Raw genomic sequence first — 26,453 nt, 5'->3', positions numbered from 1 at the left:
ATGGAAATATTTTCCTGACAAGTAGCTCAAGGTGTTTGCTTCCCGTAGAATATAAAAAAAAAGGAAGCAGCTTCTGTGTCTGCCTTTTTTAATACCCCAATGAATATTCAATTGACAGCATCAAAGTAAAAATAATAATAATTTTTTTTTAAAAAAAGTGTTTGTTTAGGCTTAGGTGAGTGAGTCTTCTTATGATGTTTAAGCAAAGAAAGAAAACTATAATGCAGTGGGACATAAATGTTTTGCAAACCTATTTTATTAACAACAATCTTTTGTTCAATAACATGGCATATATTGTAGGAATCTTCCTAAAGCAATTATGAAATCTTTATAGTAGAAAGTTTCTTTTGCCAGCTGATTTGGACATTTCCATGAATGCAAGCACAATGTTTTACTTCATTGTTAACAAGCCTATTTGAACAACAGAAACTATAATTCTGGAACCTTTCTGATGGTTTTGTGATCTTTACTGAGTGGATGCCAAAGCCCAAGAATGAAAAGGATTACTTATGCTGACTCCAACGTGATAAATACCTTTTTATTTGCTCTGGGTTAAATTGTGCATTTAAAACACTGCTGTAAACAGCTCTGCCAAGGTCACTTTATAGCTAGTGCCCAGCAGACTTGTATATCACATGAAAGTGTTCAGTAATTTACACTGTATTTGAATTTTAGTAATTTTCCTTTGAAAGCTTTCAAGTACATTTCTTGTCAGACTAATAGATTTAAAAGATTTGGATGAATGAGCAATCTAGTTGTGTTAGATGGCTAGCATACTGTACAGCTGACACTTTTCCTATATTGCTATAGAATAAACCACTATTTTTTGCTGTACTAAAGGAGAGCAAAAATAAATAAATAAAACCCAAAACCACCACAGATGATTTACCACAAACCAAATTGATCTGTTTTAAATACTCCTGTGATGCTGTAAAGAACCAGACAAATATTAAAAACAAAAGAAAAAAACAAACAAAAAAGGATATTATAATTCATGTATTGCCTATCTGTCCTCATGTGATGATATTCTCTGTCCTGTGGTCTCCAGTATACCCTAGGCTCTCTTGTCCAGACAAACTGTCTGAAATGATCTCTAAAAGATTTTTCTCCTTCTATTATTTTCCTGTCTTCCTCACAGAAAATTTTCAGATTCAGGTAAACGTCCCTACCAAGGAGAACGTAGACTCATAGAATCACAAAATATCCCAAGTTGGAAGGGACCTGTAAGGATCATTGTGTCTAACACTTGGCTCCACACAGAAACACCCAAAAAACAGAACAGATGTCTGAGAGCGTTGTCCAAAAACTTCTTGAACTCCAGTACTCTTGCTGCCATGACCACTGCCCTGGGCAGCCTGTCCCGGTGCCTGACCACCTTCTGGGTGCAGAACCTTTCCCTAACCCCCAGCCTGACCCTCCCCTGTCCCAGCTCCATGCCGTTCCCTCGGGTCCTGTCGCTGTCCCCAGAGAGCAGAGCTCAGCGCCTGCCCCTCCGCTCCCCTCGTGAGGGAGCTGCAGGCCGCCATGAGGCCTCCCCTCAGCCTCCTCTGCTCTGGGCTGAACAAACTAAGGGACCTCAGCCACACCTCATACATCTTCCCCTCTAGACCCTTCACCATCTTTATAGCCCTCCTTTAGATGCTCTCTATTATTTTTATGTCTTTATTATGCTGTGGCACCCAAAACTGCACACAGTTTTTGTGGGGCCACACTAGCACATAGAAAAGTGGGAGAAAAGTCCTTCCCTCAACTGGCTAGCAATGCCATGCTTGATGCACCCCAGGACATGGTTGGCCCTTTTGGCTGCCAGGGCACACTGTTGACTCATATGCAACTTTTTGTTGACAAGAATGCCCAAATTGCTTTCTGCAGGGCTGCTCTCCAACCTCTCATCCCCCAGTCTGTACTTATATCCAGGGTTGTGCTGTCCCAGGTGCAGAATCCAGCACTTGCTCTTGTTAAGCATCATGTGGTTGGTGATCACCCAGCTCTCTAATTTGTCAGAATCTCTCTGCAAGGGCTCTCTACCCTTGAGAAAGCCAACAACTCCTACCAGTTTATTATTGTCCGCAAACTTGCTTAGTATTCGAGTTCTGCATCCAAGTTATTTATGAAAATGTTGAAGAAAACTGGCCTTAAAATTGAGCCCTGTGGAACCCCACTAGTGACTGGCTGCCAGCCTGATGTAACCCCATTTCCTATAACCCTTTGATCCCAATCCATCAGCCAATTGTTCACCCATCCTAGTGTGTCTAGTACGTAGTATGTGAAAATAACGTCACAAAGTGTCATGGTCCCTGTGGTTTCCATGCTAAACGAGGAACACAGTCACAAAGGATCCTGTGCTTTAGCTGAAATTTTCCCCCTCTGGCTGTTCTTTGTGATTGCCTCTGTCATGACTACCTACCACGGAATGTATACCAATCTTGTTTCACACTGAAAAAAAGGAAAAATAAATAAATAAATAAAAAGAAATAAAGGAATAATAACACTTTCAGAAGTTCTTTTTCCTTTTCATCTCCTGGCTTCTCTTGGAAAAAAATGAGTAGAGAAAGGAGAAGCTGATAGACTTCCTGAACCACACATTCCCTGCTGAGTAGCCCAAAAATGCTTATATGGACACAAACAGCCTTTAACCTTCACTACAGACCATAACACAATTATAGAGACAAATTATAAAGACAAATTATAAAGACATTTTGAATGGATAGTTGCGTGTTTACCTCAAAACCATTCATGTACTCTCATATTTTATGTGCATTCTGTTATGCAGAGAATAATCATTTATACTTTCAGGTAGAAATAGGCATTGCATAATGCTCTCTACATGTTGCTCAGCTCATTCTTTGGTTTGGTTTTGTACATGTTCAATGAGATTTCTAATACCTGCAAAACTGGAAGCAATTTTAAACAGAAACTTGTCACAGAAGGGATCAAAAAATTCCTTGGATGTTTTTTTCTTTTTTTGTTTCCTTATTTGTACCATGAGAAGACAAGTTCTGTAAAAGAGTACACACCTATAAAAACAAATCATCTGGAAGTCTTTTAATATGTAAGAGTATTTTTCTACGTGAATATGCATATATGTGTATACATACACACACATAAATATGTATTCTTTGTGTTTGATGTTTTCCAGCTTTTAAAAATAGCCGTGCAATTTAAATATCGAGGGAAGATGTAATATTTAATACTTCAATCAAACATAATTGCTAGGAAACGTCCTCATGCTAAACTGGCATAAATCAGTACAACAGTATATTGATATTGATGTGTACTTAACAATGGGTAGAAAATGCTAAAACAATGAAGAAATCCCTTCTCTAATCACTTTACTAGCTAAAGGCCTAAGTGGACATAAAGTGATGTATCACAATAGCATAAAGCATCATTATCATATTATTATATTCAGGCATGAGTGACACTGAAAGAGCTGAATTGGTCTGATAAGAAATACATATTAAATTTGATATGTTTCAAAATAATTACCATATTATCCATCTTATAGAACTTAATATTTTATTTTATGAAAAAAAAAATAAATCAGTCTTTAACAGAAAGGTTCACACACATTTAAAAATAATAAATAAATCTGGTACGTGATCCAGCTGGAAGCCATTGCAATGAAATCTTCCTTTAGTCTATTTCATATTTCCTTTCACTCTACAACCTTGAGAAATCTTCAGAGCTGATGTATCCTGTGATTATAATAAAACAGTGTAGCAGGGCAAAAAATGTGCGATATTGTGAAAAATTCATTAGTTGCTTCTGTGCCAGACTTTGTGGAGCAGGCAAGTGCTAGTACTCAACCCTAGGTACATATGAATAGTTTCATCTCATTAGGTATTTCTAAACATCTCACACAGTGTCAGCAGAAATTAATATTCTTTATTGATCTTCCAAATGTTCAGAGAAGTATTGTATTATAACCCTAGAAAATATCTGGCTACATAAAAGTTGTAACTGTGTTTAAAATTGTAACCTTAATAGACAAAAACACATTTACGGATCAAAGATGTTGTTAAAACAAATTCTGATTCAACAAGTTTCTGGAAGACATGGTCAGCCATTCAGGCTTCACTAAATGTTATACAAAGTCAAAATCTAATGTAGCTTGGTGTGGTGTCTTCACACTGATGGGCAGCTCAGCACCACCGCAGCGCTCTCTCACTCCCTCTCCTCAGAAGGACGGAAGGAGAAAATTCAATGAAAAAAGGCTCACCGGATGAGATAAGGACAGGGAGATCACTCAACAATTACCATCACAGGCAAAACAAGTCAGCATAAGGGATATTAATGTCATTTATTGCCTGTTGCTAACAGACTAGAGCAGTGAGAACTGAAAGCAAACCAAAAACACGTTCCCCTCAACCACCCTTTCCTACCTCCTTCCCTTCATCTCCACCGCTCCTACACGGTCACTCTGCCCACGGGATGCCGTCCTTCCCAAACTGAGCCTGCAGGGGCTGCCCACAGGCAGCAGCTCTTCAAGAACTGCTCCCACACGGCTCCGTACCACGGGGTCCATCCCCCAGGAGCAAACTGCTCCAGCACGGGTCCCCCACGGGCGGCAGCTGCCCCCAGACCCGCTGCTCCTGCGTGGGCTCCTCCACGGGCTGCAGCTCTGGCTCAGGGCCTGCTCCTGCGGGGGCTCTCCATGGGCCGCAGCCTCCTCCAGGCCACATCCACCTGCTCCACCGGGGGCTCCTCCACGGGCTGCAGCGTGGAGATCTGCTCCGTGTGGGACCCATGGGCTGCAGGGGGACAGCCTGCTCCACCAGGGGCCTCTCCACAGGCCGCAGGGGAACTTCTGCTCCATTCCTGGAGCACCTCCTGCCCTCCTTCTGCACTGACCTTGGGGTCTGCAGGGCTGGTTCTCTCACATTTCTCATTCCTTTCTTTCCTTGCTGCTGTTGCACAGCAGTTTTTTTCCCTTAAATTTGACAGAGGCACAACCAGCATCACTCACTGGCTAGGCTCTGGCCAGCGGTGGGTCCTTTTTGGAGCCAGCTGAAGCTAGCTCTGATCTGACACAGGGCAGCTGCTGGACTCTGCTCAGAGAGGCCATCCCTGCAGCCCTCCTCCTACCAAAACCTTGCCAAGTAAAGCCAGTGCTCTTGGAACTGCCAGAGACTACTTCATCATGAACAATTCATGTTTTCTAAAGAAAAAATGAATTATTTTTGCCTGAAACTGCCAATACTTGAGCCTGGTGAACATGGTTTGTTATTGCATCTTCTCAGCCTGTGCCAGATGAATATGAAACATATAAGCTGTAATTTTATATCAGGCTCAGTACTTGCATTAAAATAAGAGATGCTGATAATGTAGTGTGATTTATATCTTTCTTCTACTCTGAAAACCTGTTTAATCACATCAGTGTCTTAAATGGAGAAACATCTATCCCTAACTTATACATCTGGTATATTAACTTTAAGTGAGTGTTGCAGTGCTCTGCTATCTTAATCCAGGAAATTCATTATCCAACATCTGTTTTAGAAGGCAGCTTGCAATATTACTGGTGACAAGAATGCCACAGTTTCCACCAGAGTAATATACTCTATTTTCCACATCAGCACTCACTGCTGAATAGCAAACAAGTCAAGTCATGGAGCTAAACACTAACCAAAGAAGGGCAACTAGGAAGTTGTGCAGATAATAAAGCTATTGTTGAAAGTGTTGAAAGACAAACAAACCTATTGTCATTATCAAAAAAAAAAAAAAAGAATCTAACATTTCTCATAGGTTACTGTGAAAATCAGATTTTATCATTGGATTTACCAAAAACCTTTGTCCTCATTATGCTAACCTTCAGGCTCAGATCATTGATTTTATAATTAAGTAGCAAACTATTTTTTGCATTTTACATAGAAAACAACACACATATTTCTTCTGTTGTACTTTTACACCCAAAGCTTTCATGTAAAGCAGAATTATAGCTCCTAATTGCTACACATTAAGAAACACACAATATTTGGCATTACAGAGGATCAATAAACATATCTAAATATCAATTTTGAGAAATAGAAATATTATAAATTGCAATTAGAGTACATCTCACTTAAGGAATTAAAAGACAAAATCCAAGGATTTTATTCTCAAGAAACAAATTACATAATCCAATACAGAATATATGTTTGTTGACTGATTTATAGATATAAATGTATTCATTAAACTTGTGAATTCACCTAGGCTTTCTTAGATTTTGTATGCCAGGGTACAGAATTGGTTAAGTATGCTATCATAATGTAATAAAAGGCAGCATAAAGTGAAAAGTGAAACTAAGTTTTTTCATTTAAAATCTTGCCTGTCACTTTAGGCAGACATATTTGTCCATGCAAATGTTTCCCTAACTGTTAGCAGTGCATGCTAAATATCACTTTCAAAAATTGCAGGGAAAATTTTTGTGCTTGTAACAGGACTCATCAACCTTCCTTCATTTTGAAATGACCCTTCGAGCTGAAAAAAAAAAAAAAAAAAGATTCAGAGAGCCTTTTTCTTTCATTGGTGTAGTTTAGGTGACCAGAAAAAAAATAATCCTGTAAAGTTTGATTCTTCATTGACTTATGACTATATAAAAACACTTAGGAAAAGAAAATGTGTATCATGTTGCAAAGTTCATGATAAATGCAAATACATTTTCAGAGCAATGAATACTAGTTCCTTGCAAAATCTGTTTTTGTGAGTACAAGACAGGTACATATACAGACACACACCATTACACACAGAACTTGTGGATTTACAAATACAAATTTCTCTGTGCAAATAGTTTGTATTTCCAATCTTTTGTGGCTGCACAACCCTGGGGTTTGAAAACATGGCTATAAATGTGTACCATCTTTCTTAAGAAAAAAAAAAGGTTGGAGATAAACCCTACTTAATCTTAGCCGGGCATGTTTTACCATGCTGATCTGAAACTTGCATGGCAGACCTAAAAGAAACAGAAGTACTATGAAGATTAAATTACATCTTAAAGGAGGTGGGTGTGATGCTGTGAATAAGAATTAATTTACATTTGCAGTAGAGTGTGATGACAGTTGAGCAGATCCTGTTTCAAATTGACTTCAGCCCACATTCTGTGAGTGTTTAATTCAGCATAAGAAATGAGTCATTCAGCTGCTGAGTTTTGTGCAGGTTACAAGTAGGAACTCAAAACTTGATTTTAAGCTCCCAAGTAATTTCTAGCTTAAGGTTTCCTCTCACTGACCCCTTGATGACACCAGTAGTGACTGGGCTCCAGCTGGACTTCATGTCACTGATCACAACCCTCCAGACCTGGCCACTCAGACAGTTTTCAGTCCACTATACTGTCCCTTAATGTAACCTATACTTGTAAAGACTATCCATGTACTTCGGTATGCATCCAGAGTATCCAGACATATATATATAATATACATATGTGTGTGTGTGTGTATAATATATATGGATATATATATAACTATGTCCAGTTTGTTTAAGAGCCCTCTAACCTGATCCTCCTCCGCTGAGGGAGAGTCTTCTCCTTGTTCCAGTCTTTCCCTTAGGTCTTTGGGATGTGAGCTTCCTGAAGAAGGTGAGACACCTAATTACGTTATAGAAAGGCAGCTATTCACACTATAGAATACGATTTAAATGGTACTTTCAGTACCCTTGCTTTAGATGTAAGTGAGCAGTTTTCTCCCCAGCAGAGATCTGTGGGACAAGTCAAGAGCTGGGAGCTGTAGAATTATGGACAGCTGTGTGGCACACAGGTCCTCAGAGCAATCAGGAAGGGATATGATAGGAAATGTTTGTGTCCTTATGGTCTATTTTAGTTATGGAAGTGCCTTTACTTTATGGGTTAGTTTAAATAATAAATGTACTGTAAGTGGAAAAGAACTTATCCTTACTACAGATTTAATGGCAGACAGTCTCAGACCAAGGAGCCAAGATGGCAGCTGATATCCAGTAATAACATCAAGTGGATATTTCAACAATAATTTTATGATTTTTCACACTCACATCTCTTTTTTCTACTTCAGACAAGGACATATTCAAGTTTTTTTGAAGATTTTGTCTATCCATTAAGACAGAATTACTTTGTTAATTGCAAAATAGGAAGTAATAAACCATGGAGAAATGACTTGAATAACATAGTCTGTTTGTTTTGATCAAAATACTTGCTTATTTTCTAGAAGCCTAACAAAAGTAAAGCAGATTCAGGCCATGTGGTTGTGATTTCTAACTCTAGTCCTTATTCCAAGCTGGCCTTAAAGTTCCATTGAAAGCTTTTCCAAAACAATGGCTGTGTTCCCAGCCAGAACACTATTCCTATTTTCAGCGCTTGAAAATACAAGTTCACCACTTGGCATCTTTCTAAAAATTATTTTCTACATAGAAATACTCAGCAGTGTCTGGGAACCCGTCTGTGTGTGTGATCTTTGGAAATTCTGTTTTCCAAGTCTTCAAACATGAGGCCCTGATGGGAAAAAAAAAAGGGGGGGGGGGGGGGTTAGTGGGAGTTAGGTAGGAAGAAACAAGTGTTTTTCCAAAATCAGAAAAAAAAATTATTGTTAAATGATTCCAGGAAGCAAGGAAAAGGAAAGAACAGTTCTTTTAATACCTATCAAATTTAGGAAATCTTAGCCATCAACATTTTTGTGGATTTGAATCAGGATAGAATCTTGGTCTGCTGCTGAAAATCTCTGAGACTAACCTCTTGCAAAGTAAAAGATAGAGCATTCAGTAAGATAGGGATATTGAAAGAAAAATAAATAAATAAATAAATAAAAGAAAAAGAATGAAAGTGAGTTTTGCTAGTGCACTGCTGGAACAGTCTGGAGGATTTTCTGGTTGGAAACTTTGAAATGAATAATTACCAGAAGAAAAGATCACAGAATCACAGAATTGAAGGGTTGGAAGGGACCTCGAAAGATCATTGGGTCCAAACCCCCCTGCCAAAACAGGTTCCTTAGAGCAGGCTGCACAGGTAGGCATCCAGATTGGCCTTGAATATGTCCAGAGAAGGAGACTCCACAACCTCCCTGGGCAGCCTGACCAGTGCTCCGTCACCCTCACCATGAAGAAGTTCTTTCGTATGTTGGTGTGGAACTTCCTGTGCTCTATCTTGTGGCCATTACCCCTTGTCCTATCCCCACAAACCACTGAAAAGAGGTTGGCCAAATCTCTCTGTCTCCCACACTTCAGGTATTTATACACATTGATGAGATCCCCTCTCAGTCTTCTTTTCTCCAGCCTGAACAGACCCAGATCTCTCAGCCTTACCTCATAGGGAAGATGCTCCAGGCCCTGTATCATCTTTGTGGCCCTCGGCTGGACTCTTTCCAGGAGATCCCTGTCTTTTTTGTACCGGGGAGGCCAGAACTGGACACAGTACTCCAGGTGAGGACTGACCAGGGCAGAGTAGAGGGGGAAATATTGGGAGATAACCAATAGAATTCAGAATAGATATTCTAAGAAGTCATGCTTGAATCTAAGAAACACTTCAGCTCCCCTCAGATGTTTTGATTTAAAAAAACAAAGGGAAAAAAAGCAATATTTTCAAATATTATGTTGGGTATATAAAACTGAGTCACTGGTGTATTGCATTCTGTAGCCCATACAACCTTTTCCCTTCATTTTGGATATTTTAAGTATTATAACAAGCTACTGGTTAGGCTTCTATTGTATATTTTTAATTCCATTATATCTAAGTTTATGCTTAAATGTTTAACAAGAACTGGTGTATTTACAAATACCCTCTGAAACATGTAATCTCTGTCAATCTGAACTGAACTCAAATTAACGAGGTGAAATTTCCACATAAAGAAGAGAATAAAGACTGTGAAGACCTGCGTAACTCATGTAACACACAAACTGTGTAATAGCTGCAGAAATGTGGCACTTGTGAAGCTCTGCTTCTACAACGAAAGGCTAGTTTGGGGGTTTGCCAGTGTTGAAAACAACATGGAATAGGCTTGGTAAGAAGGGAGAATAATTCATTTATCAGTAATATGTATCGTAATATTTGAAACAGACTCTTCTATCAGCTATTTCAGCCTACTCTTGCTTCAAAACCCCTTGCATAAGGACAAAAATGATAGTTCTTACCACTCTGGAGTCAGTATTTACTCAGCACAAATGACATTCAAGAACAGTTTATTAAAGCAGAGTCCAGATTCTCCAAAGAAAAGGTAGAACCGCTTGGTAAATAAATCAATGTAGGTCTTGTTCTGTTTTGTTCCTGTTCTTTTTTAAGGAAGTGTAGGATTGAGATAGACTTGCCTTGGCGGTTCTTTAGATTGAGGAATCCTGGGAAACTTTAGCCTGCCAAATATTTGGAAAATAACAGTGCTCTTATTTCACAGTGGCACAGCTGGCACACACATGGCGATGGTGGTTGTCCAGAGCATTTTGGGGAAGTTGGTTCCTTCTCTTCCTTTAGAAGAGCAAAGGAAGTATCTGCTCAAAGATATCTGCACTGGCAAGAAGAGAAGCCTGTCTTCTTATTTTCATAATGTGCAGAAAAATAAATGCTAATGATGATTGGGCCTACAGGAGCTGACCTGAGAGCAGTAAAATTTTTTTTTCAGTTTGTGCACCCTGAAATCACCAATTTGAATGATGAAGAAATCTTTCTTTCCTTTTTTTTTAACCACATCATTGCTGTATAATTCTCAGAATGCCTTAATAAAGATCACAAGGGGAAATCCTGGACTTCAAAATTTCATGTTAACACAGAAATTTTGAACCCAAGTTATTTACAGGAGGTTTTTGGATTCCAGGAGAACTGTGAGACTTTTACCCAGTCCACACAGCATGAGCAGGTGGCAAATATCAATAACCGTACAGGTAAATCAGACCTGAGTCCATTCTCTGCTTGGAAGAGAGCCAGAACAGAGAAATTAATCTCATAAACCCCAGGGTTAGAAGGTTTTAATTCAATAAAATAACCTACCTTTGCTGTTAAGTAGAGTTAGTGGCAGCCAACAGAAGCTGAGATTACTTTGCACCTTGAGGTGCGATGAACTCCTATGTGTTTGTCTTGGCTTGCTATGCTGAATTTAAACACATAATGAGATATTGATATTCAGTACCTATCCACATTTGGCATTAAAACTAATGGCAGGCTTTGACAGTTTAATTAAATTAAATATATCTCAGTTTTAATTAAGTACATTTCAGTTAAAATAATTGATCATTTGAATTATGAGAAAAGGAAATAAACTAATCTCAGTTAATTCCATTTATAGTGCTCTTCCCTTTGACAGGACAACAATGATGAATATACTGTTAGTTTTTAGCATCTACTCACATTTTCTGTGATGGGGTGAATTATTATATTTAAAGGTAAGGTATTTAGTTGTCCTTAGCTTTGTATATTGGTCACATTGAACTGAATTAAGGGCATTTTATTTGAACTGAATGTGAAAAAGAGAGGAATGCCTTGCACTGATTTCTGTGCTTCTAAAATCAATACAGAACTGGGTTAATTATGGTTAAATAACAGCTTGGAACAAATAGGTTCACAACCACTTTTTTTTTCAGTTCAGAAAAGCTGTAAGTCTATACACCTTTTCAGTTGGCAAATATATAATGTAAGGTGATTGTTTCTTATTTCATTGATGATAAGATAGCTCATGAGAAGTTTTGTAGTGGAATAGAAGACAGGTGAGGAACCACAGTGCATAATTTAGCTAATAACATTATGTTTACAGCTGAGGCTTATTAACACCAGCTATTGTTTTTAGATAAGCATGAAGTTATGATGGTTTTAGTTATGTCACTAAAGCCCACGTATCTCAACTATTAAATAATTCACCAACAATTTGCTGCCTGCCCCAGATTTTCCCCACAGAAAAGCACTGAACTCAGTGCGATCTTTCTTAGCCAAGAGGAGAAGGCTGACTTCAAACCCTGATCATGGTTCCTGAGCAAAATCAGGGGTCAGATTTGAGATCATCAGGCGTTGTCATAATAGCCAGCCAGGCACTGGGTAGGTGACTTGTATGTGCTTGTATGTTTGTGCATATGGGGTAGCTGTCTTGAAGCCCTGAACACAAGGTAGAGTCTTTTATAGGTGGGCTCTGAGTCCGTAGATCAAATCTGTTCTGAATGGAAAACCTGCTTGGCAAATTAAACATTTGTGGCACTTGATTAACAGCTGCTAAGATCCAGCTGGAATTGAGTCCAGTTTTAAGTTGACATTGAGCTCAACATTGTATTTCTAAGATTAAATAAATAAATAAATCACTCTCTTAAGTCCCACTTCCTAGTTATTCAGGTATATTTTCACTATCCTGATTCAGACTGGGAATTTAAGAAAGGAAATTTATGACCCATCTTTTTGGTTTTGCTATTTAGAAGACTGAAATATCATAAAAGAAATGAAAAGGAAGAAATATTCCAACTCTGTGTATACAAAATAACTTTTAAATTTCTTGTTTATGAATTTCTGACTCTTTCCACAAAATTAATAAGATTTTTCTTTGATAGAGGCCCAGCTTAATAACTTTAAGACACAAACATAGACATTTTGATAGAATTCAGCAATGAGTATTCATAATAAGCGGAGAGGACCACCATGCTCTTTTACATCATTATTTCAATATTATTAGAAGAAAAAAAAAAAGAAAAAGAAAAACAACTATAAAAGTATGTTTGCATGTGCACAACTCTATGCATTGCAGCAGTTAAGGAACTAAATAGGGTTGCTTTTTCAAAATCGTTTTACTTTGAGATGTCTGTAACAGTATAATAAAGTTACACTTTTTTTTACAGACATCTAGTTGTACATAGAACTGTAACCAAGGTTTTGTCTTGTATACTTACCTGGCTCTGTGAATGTGGTGTCTGAGTGTACAAAAGTCGTAGGTGTACACCAGTCCTGTGGTGTGGTCAAGTACAACTGGAAAGGAAAGCAATTGCTTGTTTTCTTTCAGTAAGTCAGAAAGACTGGAAAGTCTGTGGCCTGTCAGGACTCTAATGTTGGACACAGACTCATTGGTCCTAATCTAGGTGAATTTTTGAGTTCCTTGTTCAAGGCCAAATTAGAAATCTTACAGTATAAAATAGAAATTGAACATACATTTTCCAACCACATTTTACCCCTTTTCCCTGTTTTCTCTGTTTGGTACCATGTGTAGTTGCTGATTGTGTTGCTTGGAAATGATGGAAAAGTATTGAATGTTATTTTTTTCTTTTATCACACAAAATTTGTTCAGTTATTAGGAAGTTGCAGTTTAATATTCAATGATTAATTTATCATCCTGAAACTCTTTAAAAGTTTAATTTAGATTCAATTGAGTTGTCTTTCCGTAAAAATAAACCAGTTTAAGAAAAAGAAATACATTGGTGGGCCTGCAAGTCAGAACTGAAGTTGAAGAAGATATATGCTAATTAATCTAGTATTATCTACGGAATCTGATAGCTAAGTCTGACTTTTTAATCCCATTTGCATTTCTTCGGTATAGCTCAGGTTTTCCTCCTGAGAATACAGTTTGATCCTGTGTCCAATGCATATCATCATTCTCAAGATTACTATATTCCTACATCAGGCATATATGTAGCAAATCTTCAGGTGTATGTACTTAATGAAGCTGTGGTGAAATATAGAAGCTCATATACTAAATGGAATATTGTGCTGTAACTGCATCCATTTAAAAGGTGTATTTCCACTTCTGGGTGCAGCTTAAAAATAAATTTTTAACCTTTAAGTTGACTGGCACCATTTCACATAGTAGCCTCTCTCCCTCCTTCCACTACACTGCCACTCTTTGGATAAAAGTTATGCTTGAAGTGGATCTTCAGTTGCTTCTGCTTAGACATCTTTGTGAGAGGGCCCTTCAGCTGTGGAGCTTATTTCATTTTTCCCCTCAAGCCTGGATTGTTTGTGTTTGTTCTGAAGTCAGTCATCTTCTGCAGCCCCCTAGCGGGGCAGGTTTAGATACATCAGCCACAAAACAATGAAAGATTTTGAGAAGCAGGCATTTTTGCTACCTGGTAGTCAGCAGGTATAATCTGATATTATGTTTAAAAAATATATATCCAAAAATAGCAGTGGTAATAGTGTTAAAATACCTGGAACCCTCTATAATGTATGCTGCAGAGCAGAAAAGGAGACATTATAAATACAGGTGCCATATCTCCTGGTGAATAATCTTGTTTACAAGGGTTTATATGATAACAAAATAAAAGATATTCAAATTAAATAATAATAAACGTAGAACTGTTGACATATATATTCATCATGTTGTATATTAAATTGTTGAGCTTGAAACTCTGGAAATAATGTCACTTATATCTGGTTACAATTCAAAATATTATTTATAATAAATTAATTACAGCACTTACTAAGTCTTACACACTTCATTCCTAATCTTTCATACACTATGTATTTTAAAAACAGGGGAGAGACACCTGGGAATGAATATAACTGTACTTGATATTTTGTCTAAGCCTTTTTTTTGTGATTTTACTAACCGTCTTTCTTTATATCTCCAATCCTTTTCCGAAAAGATAAAACCCACAACATCTTATGCCTGATGCATACATTCCCAGTGGAATTAGTAAAAGCTTTTTTTAAACTTGCGTAACTAAAAAAGTATTGTTTCCTAATTTTAGGAACCTTACCTTTCCCACCCCACCCCAGTATGATTTCAAATTGTCTTATTTGATACTTTTCTTCCCATTCCTTAGAATATATATATATATATATGATTATTTGTCTATATATTTACACTCTTCCTCACTTGAGGCTTGGTGTAAACTTCAAAAAGATGAGCCTAAATTATTTTAGTATTTTTAATTTCTTTGACTGTTTGGACAGCGAACCTGAAATCCAATAGCAACATCTTTTCACATTGTTTTTCTCGCGCTTACAGAATTTAAACCCAAGAAGCCATTCTGGCATATAGCAAGTTTTCATGGCAATATTGCAGATGTTCAGGGATGAAGGCCTGGAAAGGCCTGCTGTTGGAAAGCGTGAGCAGTTGCAAAGCTGCACATAAATACTGTGTTAGAAGGCAGACAATGCCATGCGGTGCTGGAGGGTGTGTGGGAAGGGGCCCCCACCATCTAACCTGACCAGGAGCAAGCACAGGACACCCTGTCTTCTCCGCACCTTCCCTCTGCCAGCCCGGTTCCTCCCCCAGGTGAGGAGAGTCCAGGAGAAAGGACGCCTGAGGGGTGCTATGATGGGATGCAGCACGGCAGCTTCCACAGGGCAGGCGCTGGTGGGGTGGGATGACACATGTTACTTGGAGCCTGTCACATTCTGCCTCAGCCAGGCAGCTGTCGGTGTCACCGGTTTAAAATACAAAGTTGTCTTCTGCATAAAATGAAAACGTGGATGTCGCGTGGCACGCTTTTGTCTCAGAAGGGAAGGGATCTCTGGAGACAAGTGTGGGAAGGGCAGTTCCTTGTATACCTGCTTGTCCTCTGTTGCCTTTCCTCTATATCATTATATTGGTTATCCATAAATCTCTTCTTATGGGAACTAATTTAGATTACATCAGGTCAAACGAAGCAGATTTAAAACACATTTGATTCCGATGTTTAAAATTGCTTTTGTATTTTTATAGCACTATTACATACCATCTTCCCAGGATGTTGTGTGTTATCTTTTCCCTTAGTATATAAAAAAGCCTTGGCTCTAGGGATGATGTGCTATGCTCTTTAGTTTGGGTTAGTCAGATTTCTTTGTAGAAGGATTGTGTGAGAAATACAGTTACTGTGGTTTCTGCCTTGACCTCCGACTGAGGAGAACACTTGAGGCACAGCTGTGTCTCAAAAACTAAGCCCTGGTGGTGGCCTGAGCTTTTTAGAAGCTTTCTGTGCATGCTTCTAGGACTGACAATAGAAAGAAAGTCTTCATCCTTTTTCTTAAATCCTTATTTTGGAAAAAGGAAGAACTGAATTCTCAGGTCATGCCACTGTCCACACAACTCTGTTAAGATACCATGTTGCTGCAGTAAGTCCACCTTTCTGACTTTCTGAGGATGTAGCAATTGGTCTGTGGTGACTGAATTTAAGATATTTTTTACCTCCTGTCTTTGAATCAGACCAAGCTTATTTCTGGAGTTCAGTATATAGCATTATTAAGAATGTTTCTACCGTGTTTGTACCAGAGCTGGTGCTTGTCAAGACAGTCCTTACTTCAAGGACAGCTCATGTTTTCTTAATTATATATTGCAGTAAATCAAAGAAATGCTCCTTTTGCCTTAAAAATTAATTCATGTCTCATTTACGATCAATTTGTACAGATTATCACCTAATGTGATTTTTTAAAGTTGTAAAATGATTCAGCAACCATAAAAGAAAGGACACTCAACAAACCTTTGTAAGGTATTTTCTTGGCCAGACTTCCCATCCTTCATTGTTCTTTGCTGTGCAACATGGGACCAAGAAAGCATAGCTGTAACAGGGCTGTAAGAGACAGTCACACAAAATGGGAGTAAACATGTCTGAATTTTGCCGTTCTCATCAACAGAGGCTTTGTTATTATCCTTGTCAAGGGGTCTACAAACTTACACCAGTGGGTTACCAAGAGGCAATGTGGGTCCCACCTGGCATTGTTAAAATAGAAGATGTGTAGATACTATACACAGCTTGTTAATTTCATTTACTTTTACGTGGTTATAGTAGACCATTACTCCAGCCCTAAGAGCAATTAGTGATCTTGTTAATAATCAAAGTACACCTTCCCAACAAACAGCTGGAGAAAGAGCAGTGATAGTCATACTCCTGCCCCTGCTTTCTTTGAAGGACATAGGTTTTCCCAGAGGAAAATCAGTCATATCACATCCTTCCTTCCTAGAAGCCGGTATAAATATCCAGTGTAAAATCTATAAAAATTTCTTCAGTGATGCATGGCTATACCACCCTCCCCACAGCTTGCTATATGTCCTGTTTATATATTACAAATTCCCTTATATATATATCTCCTTCAAGTGACAACTGTAAATAAGCACAAGTCTCTGGCAGCCTGGATTCATTCAAATTTAAGTTCAGGGATAGGAAGCTGTCAGCTAACTGACTTCTGTGGTATCATAGCTGTAATTTGAATGAATTACAGACCACAGCATCCATTGTTCTGAGGACTGGGAGCAAGAGGGGTAGAATAAATTGGGGCAAATATCTGGAATTTAATACAGGTTTCTAAGGGTTTTTAACACATCATGCACTGAGCTTCAGCGTAGTTACTTTCTGTGGCTAACAACATTTCCATGTAAAATGGAACAATCTTCGGTTACAAGCCCTCTTTACTAAGGAAAGGAAAGGAAAGGAAAGGAAAGGAAAGGAAAGGAAAGGAAAGGAAAGGAAAGGAAAGGAAAGGAAAGGAAAGGAAAGGAAAGGAAAGGAAAGGAAAGGAAAGGAAAGGAAAGGAAAGGAAAGGAAAGGAAAGGAAAGGAAAGGAAAGGAAAGGAAAGGAAGAGAAAGGAAAGGAAAGGAAAGGAAGAGAAAGAAAGAAGGAGGAAGGAAGGAAATAGAGAAAAAGGGATGGAAAGAGAGGAAGAGAGAGAAAGAAAGAGAAAGAACGAAAGAGAAAGAGAGAGAAAGAAAGAAAAAGGAAGACTACAAAACTAGATGAGGCTTATTTTGCTCTGTTCTAGCAAGGATTAAAATATCTGGATTGAAGTTTCATAACAGTTGCCTATGCAGAATTTACACTCTGGGTATTGGCAGCTTCTCTTCAGATACTGAGGAGCAAGATGTCCCCCCTCCCTCCCACACTGCTTGTAGAGAGCAGTGCCCCATGCTGATGATGCCAGGCAGATTTAATTGTGCATGCTCAAAGAGAAAAATGACATCCACGCTTGGGTTAGTGCTCTCTGTGGCAAGCTGACAAATCCCCCAGCTGTCAACTAACCTCAAAGGCAAGTGTACGTGGCTCTAGCTTATGTCTGCTTGCATTCTGCCCATAGGCATTTATAAGCTGAAACTCATATTCACTGCAACACATTCAAAATGTTACTGAGAGAAATGTATGGTCTGTTTTATGTGTTTCAGTCTCTAAGGGTGACCCACAGAATTAAGGTTTATTTTTCAGACAGACTAGAAGCAGGTAAAGACAACCTCTTTTTTTTTTTTTTTTCATATGTGGCAAGTGAAAGGACATAATGTTTATAGCTATGGATCTGGCTAAGTTGCCGATTGCATAGAGAAAATCACATTTCTTCCTTCGAGTCAGATGGATTATATTTATATTTTTATGCATTTGGGGGGGTTACTGGCTGCCAGAGAACCGCATGCACACAGAATGGCCTTATGTAAGTTCCAATATGTATGGTCAAATGCAAAGAGGCATGTGGTGTTAATGCAATATTGGAGTCACGGAAGAGAACTTCTGGCAGAAGCATTATCACTTGTGGTGCACTGCAGGCTGTCCATCTAAACCTATCATTACCTGGCACCTATGCTCTAGTGAAATAATCAGACCAATCTACAAATGGGCAAAAAGCCATGTTAACAGATGGTCTTGACTGTAGGTAACCAGGAAACCATGCATATACATTAAATATGGGTTCAGAGAACACAGATCTTATCTAGGAATGTCAAAACAGCTGTTGGTTTTGAGCTTCTCCATATACTGTCGAGAACATATGCCATACCCATCAGAACCCACACAGGGTGGACTAGAGCCAGCTTCCACAGTTCTGCTGAACCCTGCAAGAATTGTTTGGTTGGGCATGGTCTCTGTTATAGATTAATCTCGTACTTTACAGTGAACTTTGAATTTTCATTAGAGAGACAAAGAATGAAGTTTGAGGATGCAGTTCCATCCACCTGATTTACGTGCCCAGCTGAGACACTGCCTCACCTTAATTTTAGGTGATTGAGAGGGCTATACAATCTACCTGGCATAATTGCCTAAGTTTCTTAAGTGGATATTGATAGAGAGAGGCTTTAGATGTGTGCAGGAAAAAGTCTGATATGTTTACACTTTGAATGCAATAGAATCTTGGAATTGGATCTTAGAATATACGGAAATGCTAAAATACTTCTGTCAGCTTAGGATTTAGTTCACCAACCTCTTCTGATACTAAGCAGCCAGTAATAATTCACTTTTTTTTGGAACAGTCTGATATTAAAGCACTCAGCTAGGAAGTGGGAATTCCTGGGTTCTTGGCCTCTTCAGTACAATAAACTGGAGATCCTGACCCCATGAGTCCAGGTGAGCAGCTTTCACCATGCTTTGAAGTTGAATCCTAGCAACTCCCTGTCATAAGGCCACATGAGCACAAAGTAGCAGTGACTCCAGGGAGCTCCTCACTACCAGTTATGTTCACAGACTTAATGCTTTACCATATATACAAGAAAGCATGAGAACAATGTCTCTTTTAGGGCCCAAAATTAGTTTGTACGTATCTAAAAGCAAAAAAAAATAAAATAATAAAATAAAAGGACTGTGTTCACATCTCCTAACTCCATGTAATTCACTGGATCTTCTGTGCCCTACTGGCTGCCTATGGGTTTTCTGAAGCAGCTACTCAATAGAAATTTCAAGCTAATTGGTACTTAAGCTACCTAAATATAGCCCCAAGACAGCAACCTCAGGATTTAGGGGAGATAGTCTAGCTTCAATAAATCTGTGCAAATTTATGGAGCCCTAAAGCTCTTTTACTGATTCTGGGAACTGGGCAGGAGGCAGAAGTGCCAGGGGAGTTTAAATCCATCTCCTGTTGTCTTTCTGCTACCTGCTAGGCTGAGTGCAGGAAGAGAGGAATGCAGAACGGGGAATACCTACGTCTGTGAATGTGAAGCGCTCTGTTGGCAACAGTTTCAGAGAAAATTACAAGCCTGAGAGAGAGTGTTTTAGTAGTTCAGGCAGTACAGACTGAGATTTTCAGGAACATGGGACCACATTTCTGTTCTTGGCTATTCAGGTTTACTGTAAAGAGGTGATGGTCTCTTTAAGGTAATATATGACTCTTTTGACTATAGGATCTGTCATACATATTATCTGAAACCTCTCTACATAGGCCAGCTGTAAATTTCAGGTATTGTTGCCTTGGGATCCTTGGGAAGCACTTTAAGCATTATACAGAAAATAACGAGAAGGCAAGCATTTATATTTTGCAACTTCTTTTACACTGAATTAAAATCATGGAAAGTTTGACTTAAATACAGAATGCTAATAGGTAGTTGTTTGCCTGTAGAACTAAGGTACCTATAAATCTATCCTAGTTGTACCAACACCATGTGGAGAGTAGTCTGTCCTTCACATGATGCATAGCTAGCTTGGTTGTATAAGGAGTGTGAGTAAGTGTGAGTATGCTATAAACTGTCATCCATATAAGGTACCAAGTGTGCCTTATTCATACTTCAACATTGTCAATGTGAAGAATTATGATTATCATTTTTGGTTTGAGTTGCATAAATCTGCATTTTTAAGGTAGTTTGACTTTAACATAAATTACTTTCCCGTTAACTATGGAGTTAGAATGAAATTCAGCTGTCACAGATAAGAGTAATGATATTTATTAATGGTGCAAATCATTCATATACACGGAAAGAACTTAAACTTGCAAAACACATCAGGACAGGAGATCACAGTCCTTAAGGGACTGATTTATCCTTGACTTCTATGAGCCTTTGTTATGCTAATGATAGATAGATATTCCTGAAATCCATTGCCTCTGTCTACGTCTTACCCTTTGATTTCTTTATTAACTCTCCTCCCTTGTCACTGTGTGATCTTTTAAATTCAGATCAGGTTTTGCAGCTTGCGCCATATTTTGCTGCTTTTTACAAAAATAAATAAATAAATAAATAATAAAAAGGTTTCTAACATTTCCTAGCTTATGTGCATTTGCATCTTTGCTGTACTTCCATGCCAGAACTGCCCTTGGGTGAGCTGTCGCTGGTCTGATTTTGATACTGACAGCTTTCCTTTGTTCCTAGCACAGTCAAGGCAACTGACCTAATTAACCATTCCACACCCTCATAAATAAGCTTTGTTGTGGTAGTTTGGGATAAATGTGTTCGTGTAATTTAGAAAACTAAGGGTTTTATCTAAATGCTTAACTTGTTTTTGGGCACTTAGATGAACATTGTGATTTGCTGGTGTCCTGGTTCTGTCCCCCTCCCAGCTCCTGCTGTACCCCCAGCCTGCCCACTTACAGGACAGTGTGAGAAGCTGAAAAGTCCTTGGCTTAGTGTAAGCACTGCTCTGCAACAATTAAAACATCACTGTGTTATCAACATTATTCTCATCCTAAATCCCCAACACAGCACAATACCAGCTACTAAGAGAAAAATTAACTCTATCCTAGCTGAAACCAGGACAGCTGGCCCTGGGTGCTAGTGACTTTGCTAAGACTGTAAATCCTTGGTGTTTTTAAAATCAAGATACATGTTTAGGTGAAATGTTGTGGGTGTGGGTGGTTAGCTCACCTACAGTGGTCGTTTGCAAACACTGACCACTGTGATGTAAGCAGATGGTACCCTTAGTATCATTGAATCCAAACGCCGTTTATAGTTAGCTAATAATGTCTTTAAGGATATAAACAGGAGCAATATATATATGCTAATGTAGATAATCAGCTATAAGATTCCTAAATTAGAAAAAAACTAGTAAGTACAGCATATTTCTCATGAGCTTATTTTAATGGAAGGCGTAGGGATTTTATTCTGAAACAACATATTACTACAGTGTATAGCTACTTCACTATACTTTGTTCAGTATAGGTATGTCTTGCAACATCTTGTACTCTCTCGGGACCAGATATACATGAAACACCTGCAGCATAATTTTGCTCAAGTGCTAAGCTCTCTCTGAACTAAGCTACAATTAAATATTCAGCAGGATACTCTGTCTCTAGCTAGACTCATGTAGCAGTTATGAAAGATTAATTCAGTGTTATGTTTCTGTTTAATGAAAGAGTTGAAAAGAGCATTTCTGTTGAAAATTTCAGATTTCAGGTTTAGAGGTTATGATTTTTATTATGCTTTTTTAAAGGGCATGTAAGATAAATGATCTATATAGAGTAATAATTTTTAATAGATTTTTTTTTTCAGGATTCCCAGCATTTTAATTACGGTTCTCCATACACTTTATTGTCTTTTCTTTGCTCTTTTAAAATAAATAGTGCATACTGCTTAACTGTGAATACAGTAAATAACCTGTAGGAGAGTAAAAGGCATTGTATAGTAGAATGGTGCAGATTTGCAGATCTTGCTGTATTTTATAATTTTTTTTTGGATTTTCCTTTTAGTCAATGCTAAGATTGTAAATGATATGCACATCTGAGCAAGGAAGAGTAGCTTTGAGGTAGTTCCTGGTAGAAGTTCATTTATACAACAACATTCCAAAAGCAGCAACAAAGAAAGTTCAAGTTTATGTTCTTTGCAGGTCCTTCCTGTCCTTCCTTTCCTTCCTTTCCTTCCTTCTTTCTTTTTCCCCCACATCTTACTCTTACAAAATTTACTTTCATTATTAATGAAGCTCATTCCTAGCACTGTTGTGAAATCTGAAGGGCAAACTCAATCAGCTAGTTTGAAGTTCTAATCCTTGAAGAGCCAGTGTGAATAACAGATGATATTAAGCAAGGCACAGTAAATGGTACATGTTTTGATTTTGCTGTAAATGTGACCTGATTGATGCTATCCGTGTTTTTCCCTCTGTGTTTTACAGGACACATTTATTTAGAGCAATGTATGTGTCTTATTACCATTAATGTTAAAACAACAGAAAAATGTGCAAAAAGATTTGAGGAATGTTGTGATCTGAAAGCTATCTTCTGGTTTATTAGCAAATTGGGGATTTACATTTAATTATGATTCTGCTACAAATGCCACATGTTATATTGTATAAATGTGGTTCTCTTCTGAACTGCATTGTTAGGATTTATTCCAGCTGCACTTCCTAGAAATTTAGAAGTAAAATTATGACTAGGCCTACACTCTCTTATAGCACAACAAGGTCAGCATCATATCATTCAACAGATTGCCCATACCTCTGATTCAGTATTGTAGGAAGAAAGAGGCTTAGGTCTTTTGTGGGGTCTCTTTGGGATTGATTCCTAAGATTAAATAAAAAATAGTGGCAGAACTGTCTGAAAACCTCTCGTTTCTCGAACCCCTCATACCTGCCTCAGGTCACCAACTTCTCAAGTATTCAACACAAGAGCTGGGCTTTGTCTTCTAGTTTTAGTTGATTTGTTTCATAATTCAGGTTTACCAGATGTCCTCTCTTCCTACAATAGCACCTACTGAACAGGCAAATCTATAAACAATATCCTGGGCACTGAGAAAGATGGATGAGAGCTTCACAGTCATAAAAATATCTGTTGAAAGGGTCCACTGAAGATTTTCTTCAGTCTCCCACTGCAAGCACTTCTACTGCCAACAGTAAACAGTAAATCAGGACAGCTATGGCTTTGTTTGGTTGAGTCTTGAATCTGTATAGCCTGTTCCAGGTTTGCACTATCCGTCTAGTAAAAGACTTCTTCCTCATGAGAAGCCCAAATCTCCCCAGTCAATTCTTGTGGTTAGTGATTTTTGCTCCCAATACCAAGGAATTTGTCTGCACCACTTTGTAGCTCTCATTCGAGTACTTGCAAACTTCTGTTATATCACTGCTCAGTCTCCTCTTCAATAGACGAAAGAAGTCCACATCCCTCAGCTTCTCCTCATATACTCTGACTACCTCAGTAGTCCTCTGTTGGACATTTTTCAGTTTCACCACATTCATCTTAAACGGCAGGCCAAACTTGGACAAAATATTCTAGGTCAGACATAACCAACACTGCGTAAATTGGATAACTTCTCTTGAGCTGCTGGCTGCACTTCTCTAACATAGCACTGTATGAAATATACCTTATTTCCAAAATGTCTAATATTTCCCTAGTGTCTAATATTCAAACAGGCATCCACTAGATCATCTTTAGCAGTGCTTTGATACAGCCTGTAATTTCCCAGCCTCTAAAAATGTGTGGGTTTGATTATTGCAGCAGATGTGCAGAACTCTGCACCATTTCTTGTTAGCCTGCAAGAGGTTTCTGTTGGTCCTTCAAGCTTCTCAAACTCCCTGTAAATTGTAGTTCTATTTTTCAGTGTGTCAGCCATCTACTGTTAGAATTATCTGCAAATTTCTTAAACCTACTTTGCTGACAAAGCAAGTTTATTATGTGTGACTCCAGAAAGTTGGTAAGGATTAGGAATAAGTAAAGTCTAGGTTCCATCTCACTGTGATGGTCTCTAACTTGGCTAAAAAGTGTCACTTGTAATGCAGCCTGGATAGTCACCCATATGAGGTGACTGTAGCAGGTATTGTAGCATTTTCAGATCCTGGCGTGTCTGTCAATGACAGTTGCAAGTTGAAGGATGAAAAAAGTGAAGGGTTGAAATTCAATAATATTTTCTGTTTTGAAACACTAGTTAACTATTGCAGTTTACTGCCAGAGAGACGGTTAATGCAGTGGGCTCTTATTACTATGATCAGCACACAAGGAGCTGAAAACAAAAGGAAGGAAACAAAAGAAAAAGGGAATTCTGACTAAGACAAAGCTTGTAAAATAAGTTTAAATTACCCAATATTATATATTTTATGTCAGTAAGAAAAGGAAATTCATCCAATGTTCTGTTTACTGAGCCGACAGAAGCTTGCAGAGTTGATACCCTGCAGTCTTAGAATGGGCCTATTTTATATAACTGAACAATTTTATACAGTAAACATAGCATTGTTACTCATGAGTCCTAAAGAAAGCTCCTTTCAGAAGTGGTTTAGTAGATATACAGAATAACTAAGGACAGTATTGAATGATGACAAAATTCAGTAAGTGATATGAATGTAGAATTTAACTTCATAACACTATAATTATTGGTATGTTATGATTAAACCATCCAATCAAATGCATCCAGTGTAATTTTGCATGCCAAGGTGCATCAGCAGATGGAATCTGTGTTTGGAGTGTGTGAAAGTAGCCAGTGCTGTCTGCCTAAAAAATATATCTAACATTTATAATTATTTTTTTTAATCTGATTTTCAGCTGTTTGAGATTGGTACCTTTTGTACGTGAAAGTGCATTTGCATCTTGTTTACAGATATATCCTTAGTATCTGCTTTGTCTTTATGCCTTGTGTACCTTTTGTGTTTTATTTTGTGTGTATATCTTGTTTATGGCCATCTTAAGCATACATGTAAGTTTGTCTGTCCACATAATATAGGTAGCTTTCCAGTCCATGAATACTTCAATTTCATATCATTTGTGCATACAAAAAGATCATATTTTAGCCTACAGGTGATAATGTGGGGAAATTCACCCAAATGGCATCTATGTAATTTCTGTTTTGGGTTATTTGGCAGCTCAGCCAAAATACTAAGTTTCAGCAAGTTTTATCTTTTACATTTCAGGATTATAATGATGAAATTCGTCAGGAGCAGCTGAGAGAGCTATCATATTTGAATGGTTCTGAGGATTCAGCACGTGGACGGGGTATTCGAGGAAGAGGGATCCGTGTGCCACCTGCAGCTCCTTCAAGGTGGTAATTTGTATTTGTTGTGTGTATTATCAGTTCTATATGAATTTCACTTATATCATCTAAAAGCATTGATATATGAATGTTTCCAGAATTCTTCCAACTACTTTTTTATATATTGTTGACAGAGAGCTCTGCTTGTTCATAAGACCAGTATAATGTGCTCCTTCAGACCCATTTTTGACCATGACTCCTTAAAATTTGTCACCTAAGTTATCTAAGTTATCTAGCTACTTGGAGGCCTCCACAGAGACCATTTCAAGATGGGTCCAAAGAAATCCACTTTTATTTTGGAGGAAATAGACCTCCTGATTTTAAGCACACAGAGGAGTCATTCTTCCGTAATTGAACTGGCTGATCTTACCTATGCTCTTTCTTTCTTCCCTGAAAGTGTTTTCTCTCAGTTTTTGAATGAACTTTTTATCAGTGGTATGATGCCATGTATAGGATTTTTTACAGTTGGCATTCATGACCATCTTGTAGTGGAAGTCTTTTGGGGCTCAGAAACCACTCTTCGTTACACCTAAGATCTATGAAGGGCTTATTAATAGTGATGTTCAGAACATCACTGCAGCAGACTGCCAGCTTTTAAATTAGATTCAAAACATAATCGGTGGTGTGCTGGCCTCCATTTCTTGCAGAACACCCTACTGATTGGATCAGTAGGACAGAAAGTAGTATTGTGGTGAAGTGGTTTTATTCTGTTGGGCAGCTGAACTCCACCACAACCACTTTCTCATGCCCCCTCAAAGAAAAAAAAAGCGGGGGGGGGGGAGAAAATGCAATGAGAAGGGCTGAAGGGTTGAGATAAAGACAGGGAGATCACTCAATTATCAACATGGGCAAAACAAACAGCATAGGGAGATTAATGTAATTTCTTACCTATTACTAACAGACTACTGCAGTGAGAAACTAAAAAACAGCTCTGCCCCAACCACTCTCTCCTACCTCCTCCCCCCAAGCATCACAGGGGAACGGGGAATGGGGGCTGCGGTCAGTCCCTAACGCTTCAT

The 26,453-nt window shown here is 38.3% G+C and overlaps 1 protein-coding gene across 4 annotated transcripts in view; it reads left to right on the top strand.

Annotated features, from left to right (window-relative positions):
* The window catches only part of KHDRBS2 (KH RNA binding domain containing, signal transduction associated 2), a 381,101-nt gene that overhangs the window by 209,735 nt on the left and 144,913 nt on the right, over positions 1–26,453 (top strand). For all 4 annotated transcript variants that reach the window (XM_083831469.1, XM_083831472.1, XM_083831470.1 and 1 more), the window contains exon 5: positions 25,316–25,443. In XM_083831469.1, coding sequence (XP_083687595.1) covers positions 25,316–25,443 — 128 coding nt within the window. The remainder of the gene's footprint in view (positions 1–25,315; positions 25,444–26,453) is intronic.

The sequence above is a fragment of the Anser anser genome, assembly GCF_964211835.1.
Source record: "Anser anser genome assembly, chromosome: 3".
In the NCBI taxonomy this organism is placed as follows: domain Eukaryota; kingdom Metazoa; phylum Chordata; class Aves; order Anseriformes; family Anatidae; genus Anser; species Anser anser.
The sequence above is the reverse complement of the archived record's forward strand: the minus strand, read 5'-3'. Positions and strand labels throughout refer to the sequence as shown.